Source organism: Odocoileus virginianus, chromosome 31 (assembly GCF_023699985.2).
Source record: "Odocoileus virginianus isolate 20LAN1187 ecotype Illinois chromosome 31, Ovbor_1.2, whole genome shotgun sequence".
Classification (NCBI taxonomy): Eukaryota; Metazoa; Chordata; class Mammalia; order Artiodactyla; family Cervidae; genus Odocoileus; species Odocoileus virginianus.
In genome coordinates this window covers 138429-152439 of record NC_069704.1, presented here as the reverse complement: position 1 = coordinate 152439, position 14011 = coordinate 138429, and the positions used below count along the sequence as shown (strand labels likewise).

General features: G+C 39.2%; 1 protein-coding gene across 2 annotated transcripts in view; it reads left to right on the top strand.

The window, feature by feature from the left end:
- SH3YL1 (SH3 and SYLF domain containing 1) overlaps positions 1–12748 on the top strand; it is a 60623-nt gene extending 47875 nt beyond the window's left edge. For both annotated transcript variants that reach the window (XM_020875180.2, XM_070459137.1), the window contains exons 9-10: positions 4605–4661; positions 11893–12748. In XM_020875180.2, the coding sequence (XP_020730839.1) occupies positions 4605–4661; positions 11893–12083 (248 nt within the window). In that variant the 3' untranslated portion in view covers positions 12084–12748. The remainder of the gene's footprint in view (positions 1–4604; positions 4662–11892) is intronic.
- Positions 12749–14011: the final 1263 nt, after the last annotated feature.

Below are 14011 nucleotides of genomic sequence, written 5' to 3'. Positions count from 1 at the left end.
GTTAAAGTAATGTTATGTACTTATATGAACTCTATGATTTTTATATTAATTACAATAACATTACATGTATAAACTAATAAATTTGGCATTTGTATGATAATCTTCCTGTTTTATGCTTTCCATTTGTTGAAATATTATATTATGTCTTTCCTAAGTTTTCATAGTTTCTTTGCCTTTCTTGTTAAATTTATTTCTAAGTACTTTGTAATTTTGTTTTGCTGTGTTGAATGGAAGATGCTTTCCCATTTATATTTCAGGGTGCTTCTTTTAATAATTGTGAGAGCCTTAATTTGCATATATTTTGTCTTATATATGGTCACCTACCCCAAATCTCTTACTTCTAGTCAGTTTTTAAAAATAGATTCTCTGCTGTTTATACCCTCTTCCCCACCTTGCCAATACTTATTTTTATATTTTTATATTCACAAACTTCTTAGGCCAGTGGCCTTCACACTGATGCACCTCTGTCCTTAAGAGGTACACAGAGATGGGGAAAGCATGTGCTTAGTCAGTCGTGTCCAACTCTGTGACACCTTGGACTGTAACTGGCCAGGTTCCTCTGCCCGTGGAATTCTCCAGGCAAGAGTACTGGAGTGGGTTGCTATGCCCTTCTCCAGGGTATCTTCATGACCCAGGGATCGAACCTGGGTCTCCCTGCATTACAGACAGATTCTTTACCAGTGGAGCCACCAGGGGAGCCGTGAGGGGCACACAGGGCCTGGGGCAGAGCTTCCGAGCACAGGTGATTTAAGATACAGTTTACAGGTGGCCAGTCTCCACACGTGTTCTTGTGAACATGATGTACACGTCACCCTCTTTGTCTTCCATTCTTTTACAGTTTTTTTTCACACTTCAATAAGAAAAGCAAACTCCAAACTATCTTAATGATGCTACTACAACTTTGTCCCCAAAATGTAAGGACAGTGATACAATTTGAAATATGAAAGTTTATACTAGTGTAGTTGGTAAGTCTGATGAACGGTAAATAATTTTGTAAATTAGATGAACTACATTTTTTTTTAGCTTTCAACAAAGCTGAAGGGAGACCTAATGGCACCATTATCTGAATTTACAATAAGAATAGTAATTAATATTATCATTATATAGGATTTATTTATAAAATCACATAGCTATCGCCAAAATAAAAATTATAGTAGTAATAGCTTATTGGTTAATAAGTAATATTTTATTATTGCTATTGTTTTGATGATAGATCTCTATGAGAATTTTTTTACCTCTATCTAAGAAGGGAAATAAAAGAATGATGTTACATTCTTGTAAAATATCTCTCTTGCCCTCTAGTTTTTCTATAAACCAGCTTTCTTAGCATCTATATCTTTAAAAAAGAACACTGAAATACAATTTTATATTGAAGCTATGTCATTCCATAAATAATAGTTATCCTGTATATATGACCTAAATTCAGGTATGACCTAAAAGAAATCCCTTACGATATACAGTGGAAGTGGCAAATAGGTCAAGGAATTAGATCTGATAGACAGAGTGCCTGAAGAACTATGGACGGAGGTTTGTGATATTGTACAGGAGGCAGTGATCAAAACCATCCTCAAGAAAAAGAAAGGCTAAGTGATTGTCTGAGGAGGCCTTACAAAGAGTTGAGAAAAGAGATGTGAAAGGCAAAGGAGAAAAGGAAAGATATACCCATTTGACTGCAGAGTTCCAAAGAATAGCAAGGAGAGATAAGAAAGCCTTCCTCAGTGATCAGTGCAAAGAAATAGAGGAAAACAATAGAATGGGAAAGACTAGAGATCGATTCAAGAAAATTAGAGATACCAAGGGAACATTTCATGCAAACATGGGCACAATAAAGGACAGAAATGATGTGGACCTAACAGAAGCAGAACATATTAAGAGGTGGCAAGAACACACAGAAGAACTATACAAAAAAAGATCTTAATGGTCCAGATAACCACGAAGGTTTGATCACTCACCCAGAGCCAGACATCCTGGAGTTTGAAGTCAAATGGGCCTTAGAAAGCATCACTATGAACAAAGCTAGTGGAGGTGATGGAATTCCAGCTGAGCTATTTCAAATTCTAGAAGATGATGCTGGTAAAGTGCTATACTCAATATGCCAGCAAATTTGGAAAGCTCAGCAGTGGCCACAGGACTGAAGGTCAGTTTCCATTCCAGTCCCAAAGAAAGGCAATGCCAAAGAATGCTCAAACTACCACACAATTGCACTCATTTCACACTTTAGCAAAGTAATGCTCAAAATTCTCCAAGCTAGGCTGCAATAGTATGTGAATCGAGAACTTCCAAATATTCAAGCTAGATTTAGAAAAAGCAGAGGAACCAGAGATCAAATTGCCAACATCCTTTGGGTCATAGGAAAAGCAAGAGTTCCAGGAAAACGTCTACTTCTGCTTCATTGGCTATGCCAAAGCCTTTGATTGTGTGGATCGCCACAAACTGTGGAAAATCCTTCAAGAGATGGGAATACCAGACCACCTTACCTGTCTCCTGAGAAATCTATATGCAAGTCAAGAAGCAATAGTTACAACTGGACTTGGAACAACGGACTGGTTCCAAATGGGATAGGAGTACGTCAGGACTGTATATTGTGACTGTATTTATTTAACTTATAGGCAGAGTACATCATGTGAAATGCCAGACTGGATGAAGCACAACTGAAATCAAGATTGCTAGGAGGAATATCAATATCAACCTCAGATACGCAGATGACACCACGCATTGGGCAGAAATCAAAGAGGAACTAAAGAGCCTCTTGATGAAAGCGAAAGAGGAGAGTGAAAAGGCTGGATTAAAACTCAGTATTCAGAAAACTAAGATCATGACATCCAGTCCCATCACTCCATGGCAAATAGATGGGGAAGCAATGGAAACAGTGAGAGACTTTATTTTCTTGGGCTCCAAACTCACTGCAGATGGTGACTGCAGTCATGAAACTTAAAGACGCTTGCTCCTTGGAAAAAAAGCTGTGACCAACCTAGGTAGAGACATTACTCTGTCAACAAAGATTTGTATAGTCAAAGCTATGTTTTTTTCTAGTAGTCTTGTGTGGATGTGAGAATTGGACCATACAAAAAGCTGAGCACCAAAGAATTGATGCTTTTGTACTGTGGTGTTGGAGGAGACTCTTGAGAGTCCCTTGGACTGCCAGGAGATCAAACCAGTTGACCCTAAAGGAAATCAGTCCTGAATATTCATTGGAAAGACTGGTGCTGAAGCTGAAACTCCAATACTTTGGCCACCTGATGTGAAGAACTGACTCATTAGAAAAGATGCTGATGCTGGGAAAGATTGAAAAGGCAGGAGGAGAAGAGGATGACAAGGATGAGATGGTTGGATAGCATCACTGACACGATGAACATGAGTTTGAGCAAGCCTGGCATTCTGCTGTCCATGGGGTCACAAAGAGTCGGTCACGACTGAGCAATTTAAGTGAACTGAACTGTGTATATGAACTAATTTTTAAAAGTCTAGTCCACCTGTTGAAATGTATTTCAAATAACACTTTAATGTTTAGTAAATTCATGAATTTATAATATTTTTGAAGTTTTGATCAATTTGTGCTTATAATGATCATGATAACTCAATCTGTAAGAAATTATTAAATAGATGATTGTGTTATGTAAATAAAATTTTTAAAATAAATTTATGTATAAATTCTTGTTGTAGAAACTTGCATAAGTTCAGTTCAGTTCAGTCGCTCAGTCATTTCTGACTCTTTGTGACCCCATGGACTGCAGCATGCCAGGCCTCCCTGTCCATCACCAGCTCCCGGAGTTTACCCAAACTCATGTCCATGGAGTTGGTGATGCCATCCAACCATCTCATCCTCTGTCATCCCTTTAGGATTTCCTTTAGGATGGACTGATTGGATCTCCTTGCAGTCCAAGGGACTCTCAAGAGTCTTCTCCAACACCACAGTTCAAAAGTACAATATTAATACACTGGTTAAAAATCTTTGACAAATGAAGTGAAAATATGATTTGAAGATTAAAAATGAACAGTATATAATTTCTGACTATTAAAAACATCTTGTTGATTTTCTTTAATGAATGATGATGGGTTCAGATCACTATCATATTTAGATCTTTTTATCCAAAAAGGGAGTGATACAAATTTTAAGTAATTGACATTAAAATATGCTAAAAATACATCCTTAATCTTACATTTAACAATTTTAGGTATCAGTTTAAAAATATACATATAAATACTTCTTTAAAAATTATTTTAGATGTTAAACAAGCAAGATTGTCTGAAAATCACTGGCTTGCTGATTGCAGATTTTTTTATTCTGGTATTTTTAGAAAAAGATGTATCTGTGTTTTCTGTGAACATGTAATTGCAATGCCATGAATTGTAGTTTATGTGCATGTGGTCATACAGATATTAGACATTTATTGTCTGGCTTATGTTTGGTCTATTTTTTGTGTATATTCAGGTGTTCCTCTTGATTGAAAGAGGATAAAATAATTATATTTCAATCAGTTAGAATGATTTAAAATATCTGCTTATCAAGAACAGTATTTGGCATTCTTGGGTATCTTATATACTATATACTAATAAATTTTCTAAATGTTCCCCTCTTTTATGTATCTATTTACTTTTTGCAGGTGGCAGAAATGAATATAATCTGTATCCTGAACTTTCCAGCTATCGTGAGAGAGTTGGTAAGTAAAAATATTTCTGTTTTAAAAAGATTAGTTACCATCTTATAACACAAACCTCCTAACTAATTTGGCAGGTTGTGAAAATATCAATACCTCATTTCATTTATAGGATATTTACGTTACTTTGAGAAGCACTTCATTTAAAACATACTCTGCACAATTGGACTGATCAAACTTGATGAGGTCAGCAGACTGGACCCACTTGGGAAAGGACCACAGGGTCCTGTGGGTTTGGGGCCTTGACTGCAGTTGAGCAGAAGTGGCGTTGACAGTGTGACTCTGGGGACTAGCATTCCTTTTCTCAGATTCCTTTCAAGTCTGCACCTGTTGTCTAAGTGCCTGATAAATATTAGAAATATCTCTTAAAAAGCAATGAGGGAAGATAAGAAACAAAACCCTAAGTGGGATCTGGAGGCAGAGGCTCAGACTTACAGCCAGTACTTTTATTCTCTGGCTGTGTCTTCCAGACACTTTAGCTCCCATGGTTGGTCGGTTGGTTGGATTTTGCTTTTATATTTGAGGGTAGCACAAGCTAAGTGTTTCAAACAGTAGGTAATAAGTTAATGTTAATATTAATTTATTTTAGGCCTTTCTCAAAATATAAGGGATTTTGAAGAAGAAAATGCAAGGAAAGATTTAAAATCTGTTTTACAAATAAAGCTTACTTTACATTGCTGTGTGAAATCAGTTAAACTCTTACTAAGAACTTCCTTATGCCAGTCTTATCAGCCTTGCAGAGAAAAGTCCCAGCCCTGTGACCCCTCGGTCCTGAGGCTTGAGTTGGAAACCCGTCTGAGCAGGACTCCTGGCCGCCCAGGCTGGCCCTCCTGGGCCTGCCCCGCGCGGCGCGGGCACAGCAGTCGTTCTCCAGGTGTGTGTGCTTTGGCCTCACTCTTTCGGAAGCTCCAGCTACGAAGTCTTCTGGCCTCATGGTAAAACAGGGGTTGAGCATCCATAGTCCTGTTCACTAAGGTTTTTGTACCTGGAGGTCCGAACCTCCTTGGTCAGCATCCATCACAGCCCCCTGCCCACGCTTTGACTGGCAGGGGCCCTCTGGGCCTGGTGCAGATCTCTCTGCCGTGGGGCTGTCCTGAGCTGTGTGTGCCTGAGGACGCAGGCCACTGATGCCAGCAGTGCCCCTCCCTGAGTGTGACAACCACGGATGCCCTTTGTCTTTTGATTTTGCCGTTTGAGAATAGTGGGTCTCGTGACCTCTGCCAGTTGGCCCCATCCAGCTCACTCACGCTCCTACAGAGATTGTGGTCACCAAGGGTCGTGGACCCCACCCACATCCTGGAGCATGTGGGTGCCAGGATCAAGTCAGCCGCCCAGCTCATCACGGCAGCAAAGGCACCGCTTCTAGTGTATCTTGGAGGGGACCTTCCAAAGTCTGAGATTCTCCTGAGTCATGTCTGGGGACAAATGTGTCGATGCCATATGGGTCACATTATGCAGGCTCCACTGAGAAGTGAAATAAGACAGTGGCATCCCGTGGACGCAGACTTGCTAATATGGACTCAGAGCAGCTGCCAGTCACCAAAGCTGACTGTAATCTGTTTCCTCTTAAGTGTAGCCCTGATTTGGGAGAGAAAAATAACCCCTATTTGAATAAACTTGAATATTTGGTTATAAAATAGTCAAGTGCTTCAAAGATCCTCCATATTTTTGTAAGTGTAGGAATACAGATCTTGAAGGCACGTGTCCTCAGTAGGGAAGGCATCTGTGGACACTGGCTGTTTCAGTGACCCGTGGGCTTTACTTCCCTGCTCTCCAAAGTTGTCTCCCTTCCTGGAAGAACATATCCTCTTGGCTGACCTCTTCTATTGAATTATATTGTGGACATTAAACTTCTCCTTATGGAAACTGTCCCTACTATTTACAGTAAAGAGGGCCTTTGCATTTTGAGCTTATTGAAGAAAAAGCCAGCGGGGCCCTGGCACCGGGTGGACGTGAACTGGTCCCTGGGGGGGCGCCTGCGCTCACCCAGGCCCAGCTCTCTCCTTTGTTTCCTGTGGATGAACTTTCCCAACAACCCCTCAACTCAAGACCCTCCTGCGCCCTCCTAGAATAGAGGGGTTTGCCTGACTGGTGAGTGGTAAGGAATTCGGCACACCTCTGCCTGCCTGTCCTGCCCATGCTCTTCACCAGCTCTGCCAGCAGTGACCCCTCCCTCTCTGCTTCACCTTTGTTCTGGAGGAATGCTGAATGTCAGCCTCCTCTCGCCCAGCAACACTGCCTGGTCCTCTGCTGTGACTCAGAGCCCCTGCTTGGCCCTTAGGCCCGTTTTTCCTGTTACTGTTTCATCCTTATCTTATTTGAAAACTGCAATTCAGAGGCATTTAGACAGCCTTCAGTGGGGGGAGGGGCAGAGACTGAACCTGGTCTGCAATCCTTTCTGTCTTTTCTTCAGGTCATAATATCTTTCTTCCTCTAATTATTCATTATAAAATATATTTCTAAAACTACTAAGAACAAATTCAGTTATCAAATTCAGGGATCAGCAGCAGCAGATATTCCTATTATTTGTACAGTCTGGATAACTCAGTGATGCAGGAAAATAGTTTGCCTAACCAAACTACAGGGAGGGAACATAGCCCCACCCATCAGCTGGAAATTGGATCAAAGATTTACTGAGCGTGGCCTCCCTGACCAGAGTAAGACCCAGTTTTCCCCACAGCCAGTCCCTCCCATCAGGAAGCTTCTACAAGTCTCTTATCCTTCTCTATCAGAGGGCAGACAGGCTGAGGACCACAGTCACAGAAAACTAACCAATCTGATCACATGGACCACAGCCTTGTCTAACTCAATGAAACTATGACCCATGCCGTGTAGGGCCACCCAAGATAGACGGGTCATGGTGGAGAGGTCTGACAGAATGTGGTCCGCTGGAGAAGGGAATGGCAAACACTTCAGTATTCTTGCCTTGAGAACCCCATGAACAATATGAAAAGACAAAAAGATAGGACACTGAAAGATGAATTCCCCAGGTCGGTAGATGCCCAATATGCTACTGGAGAAGAGTGGAGAAATAATTCCAGAAAGAATGAAGAGGCTGAGCCGAAGTGAAAACAATGCCCTGTTGTGGATGTGACTGGTGGTAAAAGTAAAGTCTGATGCTGTAAAGAACAATAGTGCATAGGAACCTGGAATGTTAGGTCCATGAATCAAGGTAAATTGGAAGCAAACAGGAGATGGCAAGAGTGAACATAGACGTTCCAGATATCAGTGAACTAAAATGGACTGAAATGGGCGAATTTAACTCAGATGACCATTATATCTACTACTGTGGGCAAGAGTCCCTTGGAAGAGATGGAGTAGCCCTCAGAGTCAACAGAGGTGTCTGAAATGCAGGGCTTGGGGGCAAGTCTCAATAGCAGCAGAATGACCTTGGTTCATTTCCAAGGCAAACCATTGAGTATCATAGTAACCAAAGTCTATGCCCCAACCACTAGTGCTGAAGAAGCTGAACACGTCTATGAGGACCTACAAGATCTTCTAGAACTAACACCAAAAAATAAAAAAGTCTTTTTCATCATAGGGGACTGGAAAGCAAAAGTAGGAAGTCAAGAGATACCTGGAGTAACAGGCAAGTTTGGGCTTAGAGTTCAAAATGAAATGACAAAAGCTGACAGAGTTTTGCCAAGAGAACACACTGGTCATAGCAAACACCCTCTTCCAACAACACAAGAAATGACTGTACACAGGGACAGCACTAGATGGTCAATACCGAAATCAGATTGATTATATTCTTTGCAGCCAAAGATGGAGAAGCTCATCAGTCAGCAAAAACAAGACCAGGAGCTGACTGTGGCTCAGATCATGAATGGCTTATTGCAAAATTCAGACTTAAATTGAAGAAAGTAGGGAAAACCACTAGACTATTCAGGTATGACCTAAATCATTCCCCTTTCGATGATAAGTGGAAGTGAAAAATAGATTCAAGGGATTAGATCTGATAGAGTGTCTGAAGAACTATGGATGGAGGTTCGTGACATTGTACAGGAGGTGGTGATCAAAATCATTCCCAAGAAAATGAAGGGCAAAATGGTTGTCTGAAGAGGCCTTACAAATAGCTAAGGAAAGAAGAGAAGCGAAAGGCAAAGGAGAAAAGGAAAGATATACTCATCTGTATGCAGAGTTCCAAAGAATAACAAGGAGAGATAAGAAAGCCTTCCTCAGTGATCAGTGCAAAGAAATAGAGGAAAACAATAGAATGGGAAAGACTAGAGATCTCTTCAAGAAAATTAGAGATACCAAGGGAACATTTCATGCAAAGATGGGCACAATAAAGGACAGAAATGGTAGGGACCTAACAGAAGCAGAAGATATTAAGAAGAGTTAGCAAGAATACACAGAAGAACTATACAAAAAACATCTTAATGGTCCAGATAACCACAATGGTGTGATCTCTCACCTAGAGCCAGACATCCTGGAATGCAAAGTCAACTGGACCTTAGGAAGCATCACTATGAACAAAGCTAGTGGAGGTGATGGAATTCCTGTTGGACCACTTCAAATCCTGAAAGATGATGCTGTGAAAGTGCTGCACTCAATATGCCAGCAAATTTGGAAAGCTCAGCAGTGGCCACAGGACTGGTAAAGGTCAGTTTTCATTTCAAACCCAAAGAAAGGCAATGTCAGGGAATATTCAGACTACCACACACTTGTAAAGTAATGCTCAAAATTCTCCAAGCAAGGCTTCAACAGTACATGAACCGAGAACTTCCAGATGTTCTGGATTTAGAAAAGGCAGAGGAACCAGAGATCAAATTGCCAACATCTGTTGGGTAATAGGAAAAGCAAGAGAGTTCCAGAAAAACATCTGCTTCATTGCCTACACCAAAGCCTTTGACTGTGTGGATCACAACAAACTGGAAAATTCTTCAAGAGATGGAAATACCAGACCACCTTACCTGCTTCCTGAGAAATCTGTATGCAGGTCAGGAAGCATCAGTTAGAACTGGACATGGAACAATGGACTGGTTCCAAATCGGGAAAGGAGTACGTCAAGGCTGTTTATTGTCACCCTGCTTATTTAACTTATATGCAAAGTTCATCATGAGAAGCGCTGGGCTGGAGTAAGTACAAGCTGGAGTCAAGATTGCTGGGAGAAATGGAGGTGACACCACCCTCATGGCAGAAAGCGAAGAGGAACTAAAGAGCCTCTTGATGAAGGTGAAAGAGGAGAGTAAAAATGCTGGTTTAAATCTCAACATTCAAAAACCTAAGATCATGGCATACTGTAAAGCAATTATCCTTCCATTAAGAATAAAATAATTTTTTAAGAAGGTAAAATATACAGGTTCAATCTATTGAATGCAATTTAAGACTCCTATGGTTGCTGAAGACCCTGTGGCTTAATCTCAGTAGTGCTTAAGATTGCCTGGAGACAGGCTTCCGAGATTTGCATCTTACCCCCTGGGCAGATCACTTAACATATGCAAGTCTCCGGTTCATATTCTGGGAAGTGGGGTGAGAGCTCCCTCCCTGGAAGTGAGGAGCAAGTGTGTTTATCACAGCTCCTGGCTTCAAGGACCCGCTGGAATGATGCCTGCTATCATGGTGTTCACCATCCTGTGCATCCTTAATTGTGTAATTAGTGCACAGGTGTGTGCATGTACTGCAGTTAAGGTGACTGTAGCTTCCAGAACATTTCCTCATATTCACAGGCACCCTTTTTGCTTGCTTCTGTTATCCACAATGTTTGGGAGACAAGAAAGGGGAGGAGGAGTTATTGAGGGCTTTCCTTATTACGTTCGGTATGTTGAGACTGAGCTTTATATAAGGAGGCCATGAATACAGTTCTTGATAAAATCATCTTCAGAGTGACTGTGCTGTTTGGCATTAGCTTGCACTCTTCTGGTCTGAGCGCAGTGAGGATGCCCTGAGGACTCTCTGCGGGTCTCTCAGAGAAGAGCTGTAGCCACTTTTCATAGTGCACGGTGACGACCCTTCAATCATATACGTCAGTAGTCATTTAACTGCTTTGGTTTTATCCAGACTATATCAAAACTTTATTCTTTTAGTGACACACTTTTACTCTTATTTCTTTAAAGTAACAGGTTAAAAGTATAAAATATAAAAATATATAGAACTTCTCTGTTTTATAGATAAAAACTGTACCAGCAATATCACTAATACAGTTATGTTAGTTATTATTAAGCTTATTTCTTTAGGAGAATTCAACTACGTGGTACATGCTCTATTGAAAGAATTGTAGCACCATCTTGTGTGAGATACAAATTCAGTGCTTCAGTAAATGTACTGCTATTAGAGTGTTGACTATTTTCATTTCTTACTAATAGGTCAAGGTCACTTTATTTTTTATGATTATAGTATTATAGATTCAAGCAAGTAACTAGATTTAGAATTTGGTTATATGTGCTTTCAATATATCTGTACTAAGATGCATTTAACAAGCATCTAACTGCCTAATTCATGCACAAAATTGTATGAAGCATGGAAATACCAAATTCCATGTAGCTGAGCACATAGCAAATGTCTGTTGCTGTTGTTGTTTTATCTCTTATGGTTCTGTACAATTTATAATGGTTAATGTCTTTTGCTCATGTTACCCATTTGGTCCTCAAGGTATTTTTTCCGAATACTTGTTGAAGTTCTGGTTAAACTTATGTAGACATGCTTCTTGATGTGCCAATTTGAATTTCATCTCTCTTTCGAGAGAAAGAATCAAGTACAGAAATGAAAACAGCCATAAAAGCTTAGGGGGAAATAAATTTCTACTGATGAAGCAGCAAATGCATCTGAGCTGTAATCCTCATTATCAGTGACCACAGAGCATGGTTTTTAAGTTTAATCTTTTATGATACAATCAAGAGTGTAAAATATCAACTTTTACCTAATAGTGTAATTCATTGAAGCTACTATGACTATTCTATTAAAATAGGGAAAACGTAATAATATTATCTTATAGACTAGACAAATTTAAACCGTTATAACCACAGATATTTGCCAAACACATATTTAAGTATATAATAATGTACAGTTTGACTTGTGTGATTTAGGAAATGTTATTACCAAATATTTGCTCTTTACAAAGAAAAATATAAGGTTAATGATGTGATGAAAAATCACACAGACCGTGTGCTCTGGACTCTGCTGGCCTCCCACATTAGAATCCCAAGCCCTGAGTTGCTAATTTATGTCTTCCCTATACATACTTCCTGTTTTTCTCATAAAAATGTGAATAAATATTTTTTTCTTGTTTTAGACAATTCAAACCAACCCATAGAGGTGACAGCACTATATTCTTTTGAAGGACAACAGCCAGGAGATTTGAATTTTCAAGCTGGAGACAGAATCACAGTTATATCAAAAACAGATTCACATTTCGATTGGTGGGAAGGAAAGCTTCGAGGTCAAACTGGCATTTTTCCAGCCAACTATGTTACCATGAATTAAAGTTTGTATTATTTTGTTCTTTGAGAATTACAAAAAAATTAGTTCTACACTGGAGGGAATTACTATTCAGTTAAATAATGTTTAGTATAAATGTAAGGACACCTCTGTTTATTCCTTAAACTTTTATCCAGTATGTAAAAGATTTTGGTTTTATATATATATATATATATATATATATAATATATATATGGTTAGCTTACATATCTTTACTTTCCATTGATTTTTATCACATATACTATTGAATAGTTGATATCACATTTTTCTTGTGTTCATTTGTCAAATATACACTAAACATTTGATTTGGCTATGTATATGGTGACTTGATTGTATCTTAAGAATCTAAGGATTAAGGTATGAATACCACTTCATATATTTGCAAAATGACTAGAAAAGAATAAATCAGCTTAAATAGTATATTAACTAATACTTAGAGTTGGAGATATTGACTAGAATAGTAATCCTTAAAAATTATCTCTATATCTTCAAAATTATATATATATGAAACCTTACAAAGAATTTCAAAGAAATTCAACTATGCATTTAAAAAAGATGACATCTGTTAGCTTTCCTTCTTAATGAGGTGATGCTTGTTCATATGTAGCAGTAGAATAAAGTTATGTTGATACGGTTCCATTGTCTCTAAATAAATGTTTTTAAAATGCTAAGTTACTATCTTGATTTTGTTTTTCTTATTTTCTCTTTGTAACCAGAGGTCTGTGGTTAGTCTGGAGGTTAAAATCCACCTCCACAACTGTGTTGCTACCTTCTTTTTTTTCCAGCTTTCTCAACATGTAATTGACAAAATTGTAAAATATTTAAAGGGCACAGCATGATGATTTGAAATACATATGCATTGTGAAAGGATTCCAAATTAATTAACACATCCATCATGTCACATATTTACTTCTTTAATGAGAACACAAGTTCTACTGTCTTAGCAAGTTTCAGTTATATAACACAATATTATCAACCGTAGTCATATACTGTACATTAGATTGCCAGAACGAATTGCTCATAGAAACTAGAAGTTTGTATCCTTTGACTTGTATCTCTTTATTTCCCCTCCTCCCAGTCTCTGATAACCACCAGTTGACTCTATGAGTTTGACTTTTTCAGATTCCCACATGAGATCATACGGGCTTCCCAGGTGACTCAGTGATAACGAACACACGCCTGCTGAAGCAGGAGACGCAAGAGACACAATTTCCATCCCTGGGTCAGGAAGATCCCCCAGAGGAGGAAATGGCAACCCACTCTAGTATTTGTGCCTGGAGAATTCCATGGACAGAGACTGATGGACTTCAGTTTGTAGGGTTGCCAAGAGTTGGATACAACTGAGGATGCACACGTGTGTGCGCACACACACACACACACACACACACATGAGATCATACAGTGTTTGTCTTTCTCTCAGAGAGACTGACTTATTTCACTTAGCATAATGCCCTCTAGGTCTATCCATATTGTCACAAGTTCCAGGATTTTTTGCTTTTATTTATGTATACCATATTTTCTTTGTCCATTCTTCTGTTGATGGAAGCTTGGGATTTTCACAGATAATAACATGCCATCTGCAAATGCAGATAACCTTACTTCTTTTCCAATTTGGATGCTTTTCATTTCTTTTCCTTGCCTTCTCGCTCTGGCTAAGGATTCCAGTACTAGGCTAAACAGAAGTGGTGACAATGGCATCCTGTTTGTTCCTGACCTTGGAGAGAAAGTTTTCACATTTTCACTGTTGAGTATGATGTTAACTGTGGGCTGGTCATATACAAGCTTTTTGTTTAATCTCTACTTCTTTGTGAATTTTCCAGTTTTCTTCTTACTCTAATTTCATAAAATGTAGTCAGAAAGATGCCTGATGCTGTTTCAGTTTTCTTAACTTTATTAAGACCTGTTTTGTGCTTAACACAGGCTCTATCCTGGAG